The sequence below is a fragment of the Mus pahari genome, chromosome 21 (assembly GCF_900095145.1).
Source record: "Mus pahari chromosome 21, PAHARI_EIJ_v1.1, whole genome shotgun sequence".
Lineage (NCBI taxonomy): Eukaryota > Metazoa > Chordata > Mammalia > Rodentia > Muridae > Mus > Mus pahari.
The window spans coordinates 22,832,715-22,852,647 of NC_034610.1; the positions used below are offsets into that span (position 1 = coordinate 22,832,715).

Sequence of the window (19,933 nt, forward strand, 5' to 3'; positions counted from 1 at the left end):
AAAAAAAAAAAAAAAAATTTTAAAGTGCATTTTATACGGTGGTGTCACATACCTCTAATCGCAGCACTCATGAAACAGAGGCAGGTGGATTTCTGAGTTTGAGACCAGCCTGTCTACAGAGTGAGTTCCAGGACAGCCAGGGCTGTACAGAGAAACCCTGTCTCAAAACAGCAAGCCTTTCATTTACTTTATTTTTTATTATTACATTCATTTGTTTCTGTGTGTTTGTGAATGTGGAGGTCAGAAGACAGCTTGTGAGAGCCTTATGTCACCAAGATTGAGCCCCAATTAACGAGCCATGCCTGTAAACACCCACTTTAGTCATTTACTCCTCCCTCTCAGATCCCCATCTTGGCCGTTTACCACGAGCGTGGGTGTGAGGGGCACAGAGCAGAAAGGCTCTCATGTGATCGGGCTGACCTCACAGTGTAGCTAAGGCTGACCCTGTTCTGTTCTCCTTGTACCTCCCTACTGCTGGGATGACAGGTGTGTGCTGCCATGTCCAGCTTTCTTGTCAGCTAATGGTGACATCTACAAGATTTGTAAAGTCAAACAGGTTCTTTTTCTTAGTTGATCTAACTTGGTGTAGTTAAAATGATCCATATATCTAGCTGTGGTTCTTTTTTTAAATAGTAAAATATTTATTTATTTTATGTATATGAGTACACTGTAGCTGTACAGATGGTTGTGAGCCATCATGTGGTTGCTGGAAATTGATCTCAGGACCTCTCCTCACTCTGGCCCAAAGATTTATTTAATATTATATGTAAGTACACTGTAGCTGTCTTCAGACACACCAGAAGAGGGTGTCAGATCTCATTACGGATGGTTGTGAGCCACCATGTGGTTGCTGGGATTTGAACTCGGGACCTTTGGAAGAGCAGTCAGTGCTCTTAACCACTGAGCCATCTGTCCAGGCCCTGCTGTTATTCTTTTTTTGTTTGTTTCTTTTTTTTTTTTTTTTTTAAGACAGGGTTTCTCTGTGTAGCCCTGGCTGTCCTGGATCTCACTTTGTAGACCAGGCTGGTCTCGAACTCAGAAATCCGCCTGCCTCTGCCTCCTGAATGCTGGGATTAAAGGCGTGTGCCACCACTGCCGGCCACTGTGGTTCTTAATATTACCAACTGGACAGAATCTAGAAGCAACATGTGAAAGGTAACAGGCCTAACTAAACCACAGCACAGAGAATCATTTTGCTGATTTACTACTTTAGGTTTTCTGGTCTCTAGGCTACTTGATTTGGCATTTCTGCCTCATCTTGGTCCAAAAATCCAGTTGGCAAAATGGGCAAGCTGTTTACACTCAGCCAAGTGTCATGTAGTGCAATGCCTTTAGTCCTAGCACTCATGAAGCAGAGGTAGGTAGATTGCTCTAAAGAGCAAGTTCTCAGACAAACAGAAACCCTGTCAGGAAAAAAACCAAAACAAATAATTTTTTAGTTTTTTCATGTAACTTTATTATATGTTCATTGGCATTTTGCCTGCATGTATATGTGTGAGCGTGTCAGAAGCCCAGGCACTGGAGTTACAGTGTGAGCTGTCGTTTGTGTGCTGGGAATTGAACCCAGGCCCTCAGGAAGAGCAGCCAGAGCTCTTATTTGCCTAGCTATCTCTCCAATTCCCCTTTCACTTTTTAAAAAATATGGTCTCCAGGCTGGAGAGATGGCTCAGAGGTAAAGAGCACTGACTGCTCTTCCACAGGTCCTGACTTCAATCCCCAGCAACCACGTGGTGGAACATAACCATCTGTAGTGAAATCTGATGCCCTCTTCTGGTGTGTCTGCAGAAAAATAAAGATATCGGTCACCTGGAACCTGGGTTATCCTAGAAATGGCTATAGAGCTGAGGACGACCTTGAATTTCTAGTAGTCTTGCTTCTTCCTCCTAGGTGCTTCCATCATGCCTGGCTGCCAACCTGAGATGGCATTGTATCATTATAGCCCAGGTTGGCCTTGGACTACCTCAGCTCTTGAGGACTGGGATTTAGAGCATAGTATCAGCTGGGTGGGGCAGCACACATCCCAGCACTCAAGGTTAGGGGCACAGAGGCAGGCCTGTCTGTGAGTTTGAGGCCAGCCTTGTCTAGAAATGAGTTCCAGGGTAGGCAGGGCTACACAGAAAAGCCCTGTCTCAAAAAACAACAAGAAAAACTGTCAGACAATTCTCCATCCCTCCCTTCCTCTCAATCCTCTCTTCTTTCTCTTTGAGTTATTTATTTATTTTATTTAGAGACAGGGTTTCTCCGTGTAGCCCTGGCTGTCCTGGAACTCAGTCTGTAGACCAGGCTGGCCTCAGATTCAAGTAGATCCACCTGTTTCTGCCTCCTGATTGTGGGGACTAAGGGCTTGTGCCATGTTTTTTGGTTCAGTGTTTAAATCTCCATCTGGAAACATTGCTAGTTATGGAATAAAGTTTCAGAAAGAACTTATGACAGCTTGTGAAAGCTCAATGAATGTTAGTTGCAGTGACTAAAACAGTATAGCCAGGTGTGGTGTGAACAGTTGCATTTTTTTTTTTTTTTTTTTGGTGCTCAGGAGGCAGAGACAGGAGGATGGCTGCAACTTTGGCGCCATTCTTGTCTATCTACATAGTCATCCCCAGGCCATCTAGGGCTATATCTGGATACCTTCTCTCAGTCTCAACCAAGAGTAAACTTAAAAGACCTGGGGACTGGAGAGATGGCTCCTGGCTAAGTGCTGTTCTAGAGACTTAGGTTTCGTGCTCAGCACCCACCCCAAGTGGCTCACAACTGCTTGTAACTCCAGTGCCAAAGAATCTGACAGCTTCTGGTCTTTGTGGGCACATGACATTCACACTCACATAGGAACACAGATAAATAAAAGCAATCCGCCTTTGGGGGGCGGTGCGTCAGAGTGGAGTGCTGACCTCATTTGCTTGCGGTAATTAATTCCTATCCCCGCCAAACTTACCAAGAAAGCAAAACCACACTAAATAGCGAGAATTAAAGACATTGGCGCTCATTTCCATTGCTTCCTTTTCAAAAGCCAGTTAAGTATATTGCTGATTTCTTTTGAGTCATGTACTAATGATCAATAGACTGGGGTTTTTAATTTATTTAAATTTCCTAAAGGAGGCTTTAAGCAAAGTTTGTCGTTCAGGTTTGCTGTGGCTGTTCGGCCTGACTTCAGCAGTTTGTCAGAATGGTGCAATGGGAAATGAGATCCTTGCACTGAGCCATCGTCATGCATGGAAATAGGATTCAGCCCTTGCCCCAGTTGTGTAGCTCTGGTCAGATGGTATCGGAGTATCTCCTGGATACAGTGAAGAATGGAAGGAGCCTCCACCTGTGTTTAATGGAGTGGCCCGAAGCTGGCGGAGCACTTTATCATGGAGACCTATGTATTTAACAGCTTAATAACTGCAGATATTTTTCTTGAAACTGGAAGCACTAAAGGTTAGATTTCTTGGGTCAGAATCAGCTGCTGGAACAGTGTGTCAGTCAGGGTCACTGGAACTGTTTCTTACTGTCCTTGTGCTTCAGGGTTTGAGCTGCTTTCCTTTGGGTCTGTGGATGGAACTCTTCCTTACACATGGTGGCAAGCGCGTTACTCCTGGGCTGTGTCCTCAGCTTGAGATTTCAGCTTCAATGTGATAAGAGGACACTTGCAAAGGCTGACACTTGGATCAATTTAAAAAACATTTTTTTAAAAATTTTTTTGAGACTCGGTCTCTTAATGTTACCCTAACTGCCTTGGTACTCCCCATGTAGACGGGGCTGGTCTCGAGCTCCCACATTTGCCTTTCTCTGGCTCCAGAGAGTTTGGCGTAAAGGCGCGTGTCACTGCCCAGCTTCTGCGAGAGTGAGCCCCGCCTCTGAGCGTGTAAGTCCCGCCCCGCGCCGTTGTCCCGCCCCCTATGCCTCTGAGCCCACGCCGTCCCGCCCCTCATCCGTGCGCCTGTGCCGCGGCGCGCGTCTCCGCCCCTCGCCGTGCGCTCTCGCCACGGGGATCCCGGAGGGCGGCGTGCGGTCGGGGCTCTGCTCCGCGGGATCCTGCGGCGCCGCACGGGTGGGTGGGAACGCGGCGGAACTCCGGGCGCTGAGTTAGGGCCGACAGAGGGCCATGGCGAGGTGAGAGGAGGCCTCTTCTCCACTACTGAGGAGGCCACGGCTGCCCGCCTGCCTGCATTCCACGCGGGCCGGGCTGCAGCATGGCCGGGATCATTAAGAAGCAGATCTTGAAGCATCTGTCCCGGTGAGAGCGCCACCCCGCGTACTCGGTCCCTTCCCGAGCCCTCCGACCTCCCTCCGGGCGCGTTGGGCGAGCGGCTCCGGGCAGCCGCGATTCAACTCTTGCGGGCCGTTGTCAGCGCTGCGTTCCTCCCTCGCCCGGGCCGGCTCCCTCCCCACCCCCGCCGCCGCCTCCTTCCTCGGCGCGGGTCACCCAGCCCTTTCCTGACCGTACCTCCCAGACCCGCACGGAACCTGGCAGGCCAGCGCTCGAGGCCTCTTCCCGCCTGCGGAGCCGCCCAGCGCCGGTTCATTTTTGGCTTTGCCGCTCGGTGCTGGTTTACCCAAGTCCCCTACGATTGCAGCGCCGACGCTGGCTTTCTCCTTCTGGGAGGCGAGCTCCTCCTCTTCTGTCTGACCCTGTTGCATCACCCTTGAAAAGATATAAACCCTTCCACCCGAGGCTGGTCGTCCTTTCGGACCTCCCTCCTTTCTGGGTCCGCTTTCTTCTTGGTACACTGACGGATTGGAGAAAGGTCAGCGGAGGTGGGGGATAAAGTTTCAGCAACCTTCCCTTTAAGATGCCATGGAGGTTTTTTTTTTTTGACAGCCAGTGTCCACTATTGCTTTGTGGCCGCCTGTTAAGCCGTTCTGTATTGGGGGCATGAGGGGTTAGCTGGCAAGACACTTTAAAGCTATACGTGAAGATTCCTGGTCTCTGCGTGATGATGCAGCTTGTTAGAATGGGTGGCTGCAAAAATTGGGAGCTAGCTTAGCAGTTGGTTTTCTCTGCTTATTCTAGCTTGGTGATGGTTGTTAATTTAGGTGTGGTCTCAGTAGCTCTAGTGATCTAGAGTTTGGCAGCGCAGTGACTAGTGGTTTTCAAGAGGTGTGTGTGAGTGTTGCTAGTCAACATGGAACACCAGGGCTTGTGTGAGCCTCTGTCCCTGACATGGTGTTCCCTGTTGCCTGGCTGACAGTGGCTTGTGTGATCTTAGACTTTATTAGCTAGATTCAGAAACCTTGTTTGATTAGCTCTGTTATGTACAGGGCTGAAGGGCCCACTCCTGGAATCCGGGCACTTCCTCATTAACTTTCATCTCTTTCAAACTAGATAATACTAGTAGATACTTCAGAGACTATCAGGGCTGCTGTGGTGCAGCACATGTCCCCCTAGCATTTGGAGGCTGAGGTAGGAGGAGTGGGGTTTTAAGGCCGGCCTAGAGTAGCGTTCCCAGCCAACTTGGACCATGTGGTGAGACAGTGAGAACTTAGAAGACTCCATGAGTTTTTATATTGAAAGATTTATTTAAGAGCCTTGCACAGCGTCAGTAGGACACAGGGCATTTTTGTTTGAGGGTTATAACTTGTGTGGCTAATCGTCATTATTGGGCATGTGTGTGTTGTCCTGTGTGCGTTCAGGGAGGTGCAGAAGTGCCACAGTGCTAGTGGAGGTTGCAGGGCAACTCTGGGGAGTCATTGTCTAGTTCCACTTTCACAATGTGTTCTGGGGCTCAAACTCGGGTCATCAGGCTTGCAAGGCAGACACTTTTCCCTGTTGAGCCTTTCTGCTGACCTTTTCTTTGTCTCTGTCTGTCTGTCTGTCTGTCTGTCTGTCTGTCTGTCTCTTGAGGCAGTGCCTCTCTTACTTTGTAGCTGGAGTTAGCATGGAGTTACTGGGCTTCTTCCTGCCTTAGCCTCCTGAGTGCTGGAGTGGTTAGCAGTGGACACCATGCCTGGCTTTAGGTAATTTTTATGTAGCAGTTTGTGTGGGGCTTACGCGCACACATCTGAATGTCTCTCAGAGTGTCCTGGAATAAGTGAAGGGCCTTTGCTGGAGTCTGATGCCTGCCTGCCACTCCCCCCACTTCCCTCCTCTTTTCTTTTTCTTCCTTCCTTCCTTCCTTCCTTCCTTCCTTCCTTCCTTCCTTCCTTCCATCCCTCCCTCCCTCCTTCCCCCTTCCTTCCTTTTGAGATATGTGTAGTCTTGGTGTCCTGAAACTTGGTATGTAGACCAAGCTGGTCTCAAAGTCACAGAGATTTTCCAGCCTCTGCTCCCTAAGCACTGGGGTTAAAGGAGTATGCCTGGCGCCTATGCCTGGCATCTACCTCTGGCTCTTGACAGAGGAAGCAAGCTTAGCAAAGCTAAGTGACTTTTCCAGAAGATAAAGGCGTAGACAGAGCCAGCTTCCTCACTCTGGAGCACTTCCCCAAGCGTTCCCTGCACCTCCTGTGAGCATACAATGTTAGTGAGATACCCTGGAGCCTTTGTTTTTGTTTTTTTTTTTTTACAACACGTGTCATGTAACCTGAGCAGGCATTCCCTGACACAGTTAGTAATTCCTGGGAGCAGAAAGCCTGTTTGCTTTAAGAAGGGACGGCATGTCTGATGTGGAGGGCCATTTCTGATTTCCCAGGGGCTGGGAGGAGGCTGAGGTTGTGTTCTGGCGGCAGCTTCAGCCCTCTGCAGAGTAGGATGTGGATTTGGTTGGAAAGGCTAAATTCCCAGGGCCTTTGTTTACCTCAGACTCAGTCCTCAGTCCTGTGAGACATTGATATGCATTGTACTCTCCACCACGGCTAGGGAGGAGCCAAGGCTCTGTGGCCCTGTGGCTTGTGGAACCTGATAGGGATGTCTGTAGAGTTCCTGCCTTAACTGTGGCGTGACCGGCGTCTGACAGCGCAGTGTGACTCCAGGGACAGTAGCCTACAGCCGAGAGGACAGTAAGCTTATTAATTTCAGCTATTTCTTTTGATTTCATTCCCTAGCTCGGTCCTGGCCAGGGCGCCAGAGAGGCTGCTGGGATCTTACGCATGGTTTGGATGACCATTGTCCTCTCTGAATCACTTTAACGCCCCATTGAATGGTCATTGAAGTGGGCCTGTGAAAAGAGTTCTACTTAGCAACATGAAATAGTTATTTATTTAGAAAATTGTGGGAATTAGTTGGGAGTGGTGGTATACACCTGTAATCCCAGCTTTTGGGAGACTGAGGCAGGAAAGCCTTGAATTTGAGGTCTATATGGGCCATTTATTGAGACCCTGTTTCACAAACAAATGCTAAAATAGACTTTTCACTGAATTAGGTTTTTCCTGTTGTTCTCTCTCTCTCTCTCTCTCTCTCTCTCTCTCTCTCTCTCTCTCTCTCTCTCTCTTCCGATGTATGTATTTTCTGTGTAGCCTTGGCTGTCCTGGAACTCACTTTGTAGACCAGGCTGGCCTCGAACTCAGAAATCTGCTGCCTCTGCCTCCCAAGTGCTGGGATTAAAGGTGTGAGCCTCCACGCCCGGCTAGCCCTGCTGTTCTTGATCAGGGAGGACATTCCCAGCTAAGCTGTTGTTGGCTATAAGTGATAAGAAGAGTAATGGGAGCAAAAATGTTTGAGGGTTAGGGATACGGTGTTTGTTATAGGGCCTGACATTTAAGGAGTCTTAATAAGGAGTAGGTGTAGCCAGGTGATGGTGGTACACGCCTATGGTACCAGAGCTCAGAAGCAGGCCGGTGGATCTGAGTCTGAGGACAGCCAGGAGTACACAGAGAAACACCATCTCAAAAACACCAATTAGTGGCGCACTCAGCAGCATAGGCCTGAATGGATCTCAGTAGTGAGACGTGCCTGCCTTGCGTGGTCAGCTGAGAGCGTGCTGCGTAGCAGAGAGCGCTAGGACTCAGTTTCTGCGAATTCAAAGCCGTGTGCTCAGCCAGTTTCTTAGCTGCTTGGGATTTTAGTTTCCTTGTCTGTAAAGCTGTGCCCGCACTGTTTTGGACTTGGTTCTTCTCCACAGAAGAGTGCTGGGCATTGAATCTGGGGTCGCACACACTAGGCTCTGGGCCTGGGCTACACAGCCAGCCTACATGTTTGTTGTTTGAGACGTGGTCTCTCTCACTGTGTAGCCCTCGAGTTTGTAATCCTCCTGCCTCAGCCTCCTTAGTGCCAAGATTATGTCATGCCAGACTGGAAATCACATTTTAAAAAGAACATGACTGCTTCACTGTGCCATGTTGGTACAGGGGCTTTGCTGCTCTTCTCTGGAACATTCCACCTTGGGCAGGTGGTCTCTGAGTTCTAGGCTAGCCTGTTCTACAGAGCCAGTTCCAGGACGGCTGGGGCCACACAGAGAAACCTTAACTTGAAAAACCAAAACCAAACCAAAAACAACAACAAACAAAAACAAAATAAACCCAACACCCTTATTGTAGAGTGTGAGTCTCACATGTGTGGGGTAACCAGAGGACAAGTTTGTGGACTCAGTTTTCTTCCTGTACTTTATGTGGGTTCTGGGGCCAGGTTCAGGTCTTCCTTCTGGGTGGCAAGTGTTTTACCTGCTGCGCCATCTCCCCACCCCACTCGAGTTCATTTCTCACATTCCCGTGTGTGCTGTCATGTGTGCATGTGTCACTTTGAGTGTGTGTGGATATGGGTACAGTGTATGACAGAGGAGGCTCAGTGTTGACACTGGGCCTTATCCTCCAGTGTTCTCCAGACTTAGTCCTTGAGGCGGACTCTGTCAGTCAGATCCAGAACTCCCTAGAATGGCTACTCTCCATGGCCAGCTTGCTTTGGGACTGTCCTGTTTCTGCCTTCTGGGGCTGGGATTACAGAGAGACTGTCTGTCATGTTGCCTTACACCTGTTTACACGGGTAGATCTTGGAGTGGAGTAGGGATGAAGGCTTTCTCACTGAGCTGGGAAGGAGAAGGAAACATCTTCTCATGCATGGCACATGCTGTGGGCGAGACTGGGACCGTAGAGTAGTGTGTCTTAGTTACTGGTAGGTCGCTCTGAAGAGACTACAACCTAGGCAGCTCTTGTAAGGGATGCGTTTAATGGGGGTGGGAAGGCTTGCTCGAAGTTTTAAAGAATTTGTCCATTATCATCATGGCAGGGAGCAGGCAGGTACGGTGCTGTAGCTACTAGTAAGTGAGAGTTTGCATGTTGATCCACAGGGAGCAGGCAGAGACGGAGGAAAGACACTGCCCAGAGACATAGCTGCCTACAAGAACTCATTTCCTAATCCTTTCCAAACAGTTCATTAACTGGGGACCAAACATTCAAACATATGAAACCCATAGAGACAATTTTCATTCAAGCCACCAGAGGGTGAAAGAGCCAGACTGTGTACACTGGGTTGATCCCTTAGAGAATTTACTCAGCCATTAGAGGGCGTTTAGTTACCTCACTTTATAGAACCTGGCTAAAGAATAATCAGTGGGAATGGTTTTAATCACAGCCCAGCTCTTTCTCCAGATGGATAGTGACCCCACTGCTGAAGGGACTGTCGTCCCACTTGGTGTCTTCAATAGAGTCTAAGGCCAGGGCGATAACTGTGGCTTAGTCGATGAAGGCACTGGGTTTTGGTGGGAGAGAGAACACCATCTGTAGGCTGTCTTTTCCTTTATGTGTGTGTGCATGCTGTGGGCTGTGTGCATGCTGTGGGCTGTGCATACACATTCAGTCACTAAGTAACTGCACCAAAAAGAAACAATGAAAAACCCCCACCAAGCCAGAGTTAGAGGAGTGGTACAAGTAAGTCAGGTATGTGAGGGAAGACCTGTGCAAGGAGGCCCATGCTTGAGATAGCTTATCCCTCAGCAGGCAGCCCATGCTGACTGGGAGCCACAGTCCTCCCGCCGTAGCATCCCCACATGTGGACTTGAGAGTGTGAATTGGGAAGTCTTAGCTCTGGGGAAAGGGACTCCAGTTCAGTCAGGTATCAAGCAGTCAGTCTCCTTTATCTGTCTGTTACTGGGGCCAGAAACAAATACTAAATAATATTTTCCATGTTAGCAATCTGTATTGATTGTAAAGGGGGAGAGCTAAAGTTTAAAAATAATGTTAGCTGCCGGGCATGGTGGTGCACGCCTTTAATCCCAGCACTCAGGAGGCAGAGGTAGGCGAATTTCTGAGTTCGAGGCCAGCCTAGTCTACAGAATGAGTTCCAGGACAGCCAGGGCTACACAGAGAAACCCTGTCTCAAAAAAACAAAACAAAACAAAAAAGTTAGCTATTTAGGTGAAGGGCATGAAGTCCATACCAACTTTCCGGGAAACCAGGCATGAGCTGCTGGGCAGGCTGTTCTTCATTTGCCTGCTTGAGTAATCTTTTACATGTATGCTCAGAGTACTACCTTGGTTGTATATAACTTGGCTGACAGCCCATAACTGAAGGGTTTTGAACAGTGTTAGAGGCTATAGTGGTTAAGAACTCATAATTTTTTGAAACTCCAGTTCCAGGGGATCCAATGCCTTCTTCTGACTCTGGTATGGCACAGACTTGGCACACACACATACTTGCAGGCAAAGTACTTTTGCTCATAAAATAAAATAAGTCGGGCCGGGCATGGTGGCGCACGCCTTTAATCCTAGCACTCGGGAGGCAGAGGCAGGCGGATTTCTGAGTTCGAGGCCAGCCTGGTCTACAAAGTGAGTTCCACGACAGCCAGGGCTACACGGAGAAACCCTGCCTCGAAAAACCAAAAATAAATAAATAAATAAAATAAGTCTAATTTTAAAGAAAGTTTTGGAGAATATGTGTAGTGATATATTAGTAAGTGACTGAGTGGAAGCGCTATGCTCCCAAGTTTAGCTTCTTCTTCTTTTTTTCTTTTTTCCCCAAAACAGGTTTCTCTGTATAGCCCTGGCTGTCCTGGAACTCACTCTGTAGATCAGGCTGGCCTTGAACTCAGAAATCCGCCTGCCTCTGCCTCCCAAGTGCTGGGATTAAAAGTGTGTGCCACCCACCGCACTTGGTTTTTCAGGTTGTTTTGTTTTGTTTTGTTTTGTTTTTTTGGATAGCTGATGGCTGGAAAGGATTTCTTCAGCTTTATCTTGACATGACTGACTCTAGGAAGTGCCATGAAAAAGAGCTAGCATACTTTTGAAATTTAAGGTAAAAGAATGAAGGTACCTTATGTTATCCTCTGATCAGCACGTGTCCGTTCACACACAGCTCATGTGCACACTCATATGCAGGCACACATGTAGATATGAATATACATGTATGTGTACAGACACAAAATGCTGTGCTATTTTAATAGTGACCATCTATGATTCCTACTATATTGGATATCCCAAATAGGCAAAACTATAGAGACATGAACTGATTGATGTTTGACTGCTGTGGGGGACTGTTGAGAGCGGACAGCTAAGGCATGAGTTTTCTTAGTGAGGGGGTAACGAAACTGCTCTAAAGTTGGTTTTACTTGTGGTTGCACAACTGACAGTACTAAGTCACTGACTGGTGCACTGTAAATGGATGGGTTATATGGCATGTGGTTGTTCTTCCATTGAAGTGTTATCATAGGCAGGTTTTATTAGCTTCAGGATGTCCAGCCAAATCAGGACAAGAACAAAGGAAACCATTTCTGGTCTGGGGATAGCTTGCTCAGCACATGTCCTCGAAGCCTCGAGTTGCACTGTGAAAGCAGGAAGATCAGTTCAAGGTCATCTCTGGCTACACAGCAAGTTCAAGGTCAGTCTGGATTACGTGAGAGACTATTTCAAGCCAATGACAGAATCATTCCTGGAGACCTAAGACTCCTATTAGTGACAGTGAAATATTAAGACCATGAAAATAGCTGTAAATTAACTGTATAAAAAGCAGTGAGACAGCACTCAGGAGGCAGATTTCTGAGTTCGAGGCCAGCCTGGTCTACAAAGTGAGTTCCAGGACAGCCAGGGCTATACAGAGAAACCCTGTCTTGAAAAACCAAAAAAAAAAAAAAAAAAAAAAAAAAAGCAGCGAGAGATTACTTCAACAGCAGAAGATGGTGGATGAAACTTCCATAGCTGAAAGAAACTCTACAAACTTCATACCCAGCTAAAATGTCCTTTAAAGATATGTGGTCCATTGAAAGACTTCCTTGGCAAATCTTGGGCATTTGACTATTTGGTCTCCAGCTGTTGTTGTTTGGGGAAGACTAGAAGTGTGACTTTGCTGGAGGAAGTATGTCACAGGGGAAAGCTTTGATATTTCAAAAGCCTCATGCTATTTCAAGTTATTCCCTGTCTTGTGGAATATGAGGTCTGGGCTGCTGCTCCAGCTGATTCTTTTGCTCTGTCATAGACCTCTGGAACCGTAAGCTAAAAATAAAACCATTATTCTAAAATTCTCTTCATCTTGGTGTTTTTTGTTTTTTTGTTTTTTCAATTTTTATTAGGTATTTACTTCATTTGCATTTCAAATGCTATCCCCAAAGTCCCCTATACCCTCCCCGCCTTTTCCCCTACCCACCCACTCCCCCGTCTTAGCCCTGGTATTCTCCTGTACTGGGGCATATAAAGTCTGTAAGACCAAGGGGCCTCTCTTACCAATGATGGCTGACTAGATCATCTTCTGCTACATATGCAGCTAGAGACGCGAGCTCTGGGGGGTACTGGTTAGTTCATATTGTTGTTCCACCTATAGTGTTGCAGACCCCTTCAGCTCCCTGGGTACTTTCTCTAGCTCCTCTATTGGGGGCCCTGTGTTCCTTCCAATAGCTGATTATGAGCATCCACTTCTGTGTCATCTTGGTTTTTTATAACAGCAGTGGAAACGTAACTAAGACAAAATAGAGGATGAGATAGAGATAGTTTTAGTTGTAAAACTGAGGATTCTAGCCCCAATACAAGATGTACTTACTGAAGGATGTTCTTCAGAATGAAGAGGAAACTAGGACCTCCAGGAAAGTTCTCTTATTTCTTTAAAAGACTACACTGGTGATCTGAGCCATACACAAGGGTTTCCTATTTATGTTATATAGAAGGGTTCTCAGAATACTGCACACAGCACCTGCAGAATTCTCATTTCAAATGCACAAGAAGGGTGTACACCAGGTAGGCCATACCTGATTGGTAAATTCTTTGAATAATTTTTAAGATAATGAGCAGCTATTGGATGGCTCTGCAGGTAAGAGCACTGGCTGTGCTTCTGCAGGACCAGGGTTTGATTCCCAGCTCCCACATAGATGCTCACAACTGTCTGTAATTCCAGTTCCAGGGAATATGACACCCTCTGGCCTCTGTGGGTACCAGACATTTATGGGGTGCTCATACATACATGCAGCCGAAACATACATAATAAAGAAAATAAGAAAATGAAAAAATTCAAGATATAGAAAACTCAGTGTGTCTCCTGACAGTAATGGGATTAAATTAGGAAACAGTAACTAGAAGAATGTCTTCCGGGCTGGTGAGATGGCTCAGTGGGTAAGAGCACCCGACTGCTCTTCCGAAGGTCCTGAGTTCAAATCCCAGCAACCACATGGTGGCTCANAACCATCNGTAACAAGATCTGANNCCCTCTTCTGGAGTGTCTGAAGACAGCTACAGTGTACTTACATATAATAAATAAATAAATCTTTAAAAAAAAAACAAAACTTTGGCTTCCTAAAATTGTGTTACATGTTCACAAGGGTGATTGAGAGCCTTCCCACTGCCTCTTTGGCAGATTGCATTTCTCTGGCAGAGATGAGGTTGATCTGTCTGTTTCTCCAACTTGATTTCAGCTGAGCCTCTGTGCTCAGTAATAGTAACAGATGGCCTGAAAATGTTTCCCCACATACCCGCACTGAGCAGATACCAGGCTGCTGTTAGTCTCTCTAGCCACCCTGGCCTATGAGGGATGCTGAGTAAGTTGGTGCCAGGGACTGTGGAGGTCAGAAAGGTACATAGCAAGGTTCTTCTAACAGATTCAGATTCCCATAGTTCCTTGAGGGGTTCATCTAGCTCCCAAGGCTGACATAGGACAGATGGTCTCATGATACAGCCTCAGTCTAATCTAGTTGGGCCACTCTGATGGGCTGAGTTTAAAGGCTTGGAGTGTTTGTAGCACTGGCAGGGCCTCAGTTTGGCGTGTCCCTGCTCCTCCCCATAACAAGCGGTTTCGTGACCACCTTTTAAACCTGTTCGTTCTCACTGCTGTAAGACCCAGGATTCATTCTCACTGCAGTAAGACTCAGGAGATAGCAGTTTAGGGAGTATTGTTTGTTTGTTTGTTTTAAAGATGGTCTCATTATCTAGCCCTGGCTGGGCTGGGCTGGGCTGGGCTGGGCCTCACTGTGTAGACCAGGCAGCCCTTGAATTCAGAGAGTTCTGGGAATTAAAGGTACCACTGTGTTCTGAATTCTTACTTGTTTCTGGCCCTAGGGGTCCACCCTGGACTTCTTGTGTGTTGGGCATATGATTTACTTCTAAGGAAGTCTTGCTGCTTTTTTGGAGACGCTTATAAGGTCTAATCTGTTTATTATTGGTGAGAAATTGCATAGAATATTTTGGTCAGTGCCAGACCAGATATGCAGAGTGTGCTTGCGTATCATAGAGCCTAAGTGTGCATGCAGTATGCTCTTATATTTAGAGCCATGTAAGTATGTTCAATGAGAATTGCCTAAGGATACATCACCTCTTGTCCCCATCTGTAAGTGATGCATCCTTACACAGTCATCACTGGTCGGGTAATGGACTGAGGAGAGCTGAGCCCAGGGTCTTATGCTTGCTAGGCATGTACCCTGTCACTGATCTAAGTCCCCACCCCCAGATGAAAGGCTTTGAGTATCAGTGCTCTGCTTTTTTTTTTTTTTTTTTTTCAAGTTTTCGTTTCTCTGTGTAGTCCTGGCTGTCCTGGAACTCACTTTGTAGACTCAGAAATCCGCCTGCCTCTGCCTCCTGAGTGCTGGGATTAAAGGCGTGCACCAACACGCCCAGCAGTGCTCTGCTTTTGATGTTTGGTGCATCTTTGCTTGATCATCCAGCTGATAACAGGATGCAGTCTGTGGTCGCATTCTGTGGTTGCAGTCTGTGGTTGCAGTCTGTGGAGACTGGGTGTTTGGCTGGGGTGGACATGACATTCTCAAGAAGGATCCTGGTGATTTCATTGGGTTGGTGATGTTCAGAAAGGTTTCTGATTCTATTACACTATAACTACACAAAAACTGAGATTTATTCTCCTCCCAGGGGTTAATAGGCAGGCTATGGGTGACTAAAGGGCAGATTCCTTTACCCCTTAGGTTTTTTTTTTTTTTTTTAAGATTTATTTATTTATTTATCATATGTAAGTACACTGTAGCTGTCCTCAGACACCCCAGAAGAGTGAGTCAGATCTTGTTAAGGATGGTTGTGAGCCACCATGTGGTTGCTGGGATTTGAACTCTGTACCTTTGGAAGACCAGTAGGGTGCTCTTACCCACTGAGCCATCTCACCAGCCCAGGTTTGTTTGTTTTTTAATTGACTTCTGGGGTTTGAGGTCCGGGCCTTGGATATGCTAGGCAAGTTGTAAACCACTAGTTACACCTCCAAGTGTCCTCTAACCATTTCTGAGAGGCTTCAAGTACATACTGTGCCAGGTACGTTTTGGAGGAACTGTTAACAGTACAAGGAGGAATGGATCTGAGTGTGGTGGCTCAGCCTGTAATCCCAGCACTCGTTAAGCTGAGGCAGGAGGGTCAGGACATCAAGGTCAGTCTAGACTGTATTCAAAACTTACTTTCAGGAAACCAAATATAATCAAAGATGTCAATGTTTACAAACAAACATGCCATTTAAGGGATAAGCACCTACAAGTTTTGGCATTTGTATGGTTGATTAGCAGATAAAGGAGCGTCAGAATAAAGCCGGGAAGACCTGATTATAAGATATAAGTAGGACTGGAGAGATGGCTCAGAGGTTAAGAGCACTGGCTGCTCTTCCAGAGGTCATGAGTTCAATTCCCAGCAACTACATGGTGGCTCATTAGCCATTTATAATGAGATCTGGCGCCCTCTTCTGGACTGCAGGCAGAACACTGTATCCATAATATATCTGTTAAAAAAAGACATAAAGAGCCGGGTGTGGTGGCGCATGCCTTTAATCCCAGCACTTGGGAGGCAGAGGCAGGTGGATTTCTGAGTTCGATGCCAGCCTGGTCTATAGAGTGAGTTCCAGGACAGCCAGGGCTACACAGAGAAACCCTGTCTTGAAAAAACCATACACACACAAAAAAGATATAAATAACTTACACAGATGAGATGAAAGCTATTATTAGAGTGTGTATGTAAGTGTGTGGGTATGTGTGTGTTCATGTGCGTGGGTGCCCATGGAAGCCAGAAGAAGGTGCTGGGTCTCCTAGGAATAAAATTACAAGCAGTTGGGAGCTGCCTGACGCAGATGGCAAGAACCGACATTGGTCCTCTGCAGAGTGTGAGTCATCTCTCAGCCCGAGGAATGTCATTTATTTTATATCAAACTCTGGAGAGAGAATTGGGAAGGAATACAATGTAGAATTTAGTTATGTCATATCTCTTAGGTATAGTCTCTCAGTGCTAAAAAAAAGTATAGCTTATTCTGTGTTTGGAGTTTGTCTCTTATGGAAGGGAGCATGTAGTTAAAGATACTTTCTCCTTTGTATATGCATGGAATATACATGTTCTCCTTGGGTGGGCTTTTCAAGTTATTTTATTATCTTCTTTAGAACTATTTCGGGATGTGTGTGGTGTGCATTGGTGTGTGTGCACACATGTGTGTATAGCTTGTGGGATTTGGTTCTCTCCTGTCAGTGTGGGTTCCAGTGAGTCTTCCTACCTGCTGCTCTCTCTCCAGTCGCTCTCCTCCTTCCTGCCTTCTCTGAAAGTCGCTCCGTGGGCACGGCAGCACATGCCTGCAGTCTGGGACTCTGGAAGTGAAGGCAGGATGGCCAGTTTGAGGCCAGCCTGGGGCTTTTGTACGGTAGAGGTCTTTGAACCCCTTGACTGAGTGTGGGGCTTGGAGGAAGCTTGCTGTACCTTGAGATAGCAAACGTGCCCAGCTTGGTGCTCTGCCTGCTTTTCCTCCCTAGGACGCCTGGCCCCACCCAGCCCAGGCCCCGCCCGGCTGTTGTTGTTGTTTTTGTTTTTTGTTTTTTTAGATTTATTTATTATATGTAAATACACTTTAGCTGTCTTCAGACACACCAGAAGAGGGCGCCAGATCTTATTATGGGTGGTTGTGAGCCACCAAGTGGTTACTGGGATTTGAACTCAGGACCTCTGGAAGAGCAGTCAGTGCTCTTAACCGCTGAGCCATCTCTCCAGCCCCACTTAGTTGATTTTAAAGAATTGTTTATTGTTTGTTTGCTTGTTTTTGGTGTCTGGTTGTTTTTGTTTTTGTTTTTGTTTTTGAGATGAGTTTTCTCTGTAGCCCTGTCTGTCCTGGAGCTAAGTTCTGTAGACCAGGCTGGCCTCGAACTCTTTAAGAGATCCTCCTGCCTCTGCCTCCTGCCTCCCAAGTGCTGTGCTGGGGGATTAGCAGTGTGCACACCACCCCCCTAAAGGCATTTGGGATGTCGTGCTTAGCATGCAGGAGGCTTCCTTCAGTCCCCACAAAACACACATACACCACACACACAGGCACACACACATACAGGTACACACACAAATTAAATGAATTAAAATCAGACAGCTTACATGTTAAAGTCTGCGGCTTTCTTTTTCTTTCATCCTCCTGTGGGACTAAGGTGATAGCCTGCCCTTGGCCCTCAAGCTCCGCTGCAAGGATGTAGCTGTCGGTAAGAGTGGTTTTCACGAGCTTACATCCTCAGGGACAGTCACGGGGTGATGGGCCTGTGACCTTCATGAGTGGAGGATGTTGACAGGTGGTGAAGGTCATGAGGGGGCCAGGGCCTGACAGTGCTGCACAGGGTAAATGATTCTCTTAGGATCTGAATTGGGTTGTGAAGTTAGTTAATGGAAACTCAGAGTGAGGCCCCCAGGAATTGTCCCCTTGTGTGTGTTCTTGAAGCAGGTACAGGAGTGTCAAGGGAAGCAGCTCCGAGGACCCGCTGACCTCTCCCGCTCTGGGCATCTGCTGTCCTTCCAGGGCATGGTCAGCATGCTAGGCGTCGGATTTGGAGGAATCAGATTTAATAAGGCTTACAAGATTAGGTTTTAGTTGTTGAGGCCGGAGATTGATTTACCTTTGTTTTTGAGCTAAGTTTGTGTGGTGTTTTTCTTCTCATAGTGACTCGACTGGGCTCCAGAGAGAAAGACAGGGAGGCAAAGTGTGAGTTTGCCTTTGTTTGTTTGTTTTGTTTTGTTTTTCGAGACAGGGTTTCTCTATGTAGCCCTGACTGTCCTGTTCTCTGTAGACCAGGCTGGCCTCGAACTCAGAAATCCGCCTGCCTCTGCCTTCCAAGTGCTGGGATTATAAGTGTGCGCCACCACTTCCTGGTGTGTGGGTTCACTTTATGTGCACCACAGAGGCCGTGGGGGTGTGAAGCACAGGGCTGGCATGGTAGCGACCTGCTAGTGGGAACCTAGCAAGCTGGGTGGAAAGATTTTGGAGTTAGGAGTCATAGTCTCCGTGAGAAAATAACAGACCATTGACCACCAGTGCATGACTCGCCAGCCCCACGGGGCAGAGAGTTGCCTGCAGTAGTGTGGGAAACCTGCGGGTTGCTGGGTGTTGTGGCAGCTGACCATGGGGTGGATGGTCGTTGTGTGGGATTGGCGTGGCATTGAAGGGAACTTAGGGGTGCGGGCCGTGCTGGAGAGTTGGCTGGCAGAGAGTGGCCTGTGGTAGTGAGGGAAGCCTGCCGGCTATTTTTTCATATTTTTCGTAAGACAGGAGACACTCCAATTTTTTTGAAAGATTATTTATTATTTGTAGGTGTTGGTATGAGCACATTTGTAGGTGCTCCTGGGGCAGGAAGAGGGCATTGGATCCCTGGGAACTGGAGTTAACAGGCACTTTGAGCTGCTTGATGTGGGTGCTTGAACCAAACTCCAGTTCTCTGAAAGAGCAGCCAGCAGTTTTAATTGTTGAAACATTCCTTCAGCCCCTCTAGGTCTCTTTAAGTGTTAACTGTGTGAGGCCATCGGCGGGTAAAGGTGCTTTTCATGGAGCCTGGTGATCTGTGTATGAAAAGTTGACCTCTGATCTTCAGATGTGTGCCATGGCTTGCTGCACAAACACATGAGTCACAAGCACACGTGGTAATAAATACATTTTGGGAAATGAACCACCAGCTGTTGTCATTTGTGTTTCTATTTAGTTGCGGTCCTTTGTTGTTTTGTTGTCTTTGGGGCAGCGTAACTTGCATTCCGGGCTGGCTTCAGATTCATTGTGGCCTTGTTCTTCATCAACACATACAGCATCACACGTGTGCACATACATCTGGCCTAGCTGCTCTGTTTTTAGGGGACTTTTATGTGGGGATGCAGAAATAGAAGGCCGTGTCGCCACTCCTCCAGCACATCGTCAGGAGGATGGTGACCGTCGTAAGTAGAGCAAGAGGTCTTGTAACAGTGGAGACCACGCGGTGTTTGACTGCAACAGTCTGACTTACCACGGTGCCCTGGGGACAATGATATTTTACTGTCACCCTCTGCAGGTTCACTAAGAATCTTTCCCCGGACAAAATCAACTTGAGCACTCTGAAAGGGGAGGGCCAGCTGACCCATCTGGAGCTGGATGAAGAGGTTCTGCAGAATATGCTGGAATTGCCTACCTGGCTGGCCATCACCAGGGTCTACTGCAACCGCGCCTCCATCCGGATCCAGTGGACCAAGTTGAAGACACACCCGATCTGCTTGGTAATGGCCTTTTCTACTTGAAAGTAGTCTTTTGTTTTTTGTTTTTATTGAGACAGGGTCTCTCTAATGGCCTCAGTGTGTAGACCAGGCAGGCCTCTGCCTCCCAAGTGTCAGGATTAAAGGTGCGCACCACCGCTACTGGGCATACGTTTGTTTTTTAATAATGGTTTTTACTGCTCAAGTGCTATTCTTTTTTTTTTTTTTTTTTTTTTTAAGATTTATTT

At 47.2% G+C, this 19,933-nt stretch overlaps 2 protein-coding genes across 2 annotated transcripts in view; both read left to right on the top strand.

Moving 5' to 3' along the window:
• The window catches only part of Snrpc (small nuclear ribonucleoprotein polypeptide C), a 16,230-nt gene extending 12,164 nt beyond the window's left edge, over window positions 1-4,066 (top strand). The window contains exon 6 of the mRNA XM_029533195.1: window positions 3,810-4,066. Coding sequence (XP_029389055.1) covers window positions 3,810-4,066 — 257 coding nt within the window. The remainder of the gene's footprint in view (window positions 1-3,809) is intronic.
• Uhrf1bp1 (UHRF1 binding protein 1) overlaps window positions 4,062-19,933 on the top strand; it is a 36,857-nt gene continuing 20,985 nt past the window's right edge. The window contains exons 1-2 of the mRNA XM_021221273.2: window positions 4,062-4,213; window positions 19,508-19,709. Of these exons, the coding sequence (XP_021076932.1) occupies window positions 4,170-4,213; window positions 19,508-19,709 (246 nt within the window). The 5' untranslated portion in view covers window positions 4,062-4,169. The remainder of the gene's footprint in view (window positions 4,214-19,507; window positions 19,710-19,933) is intronic.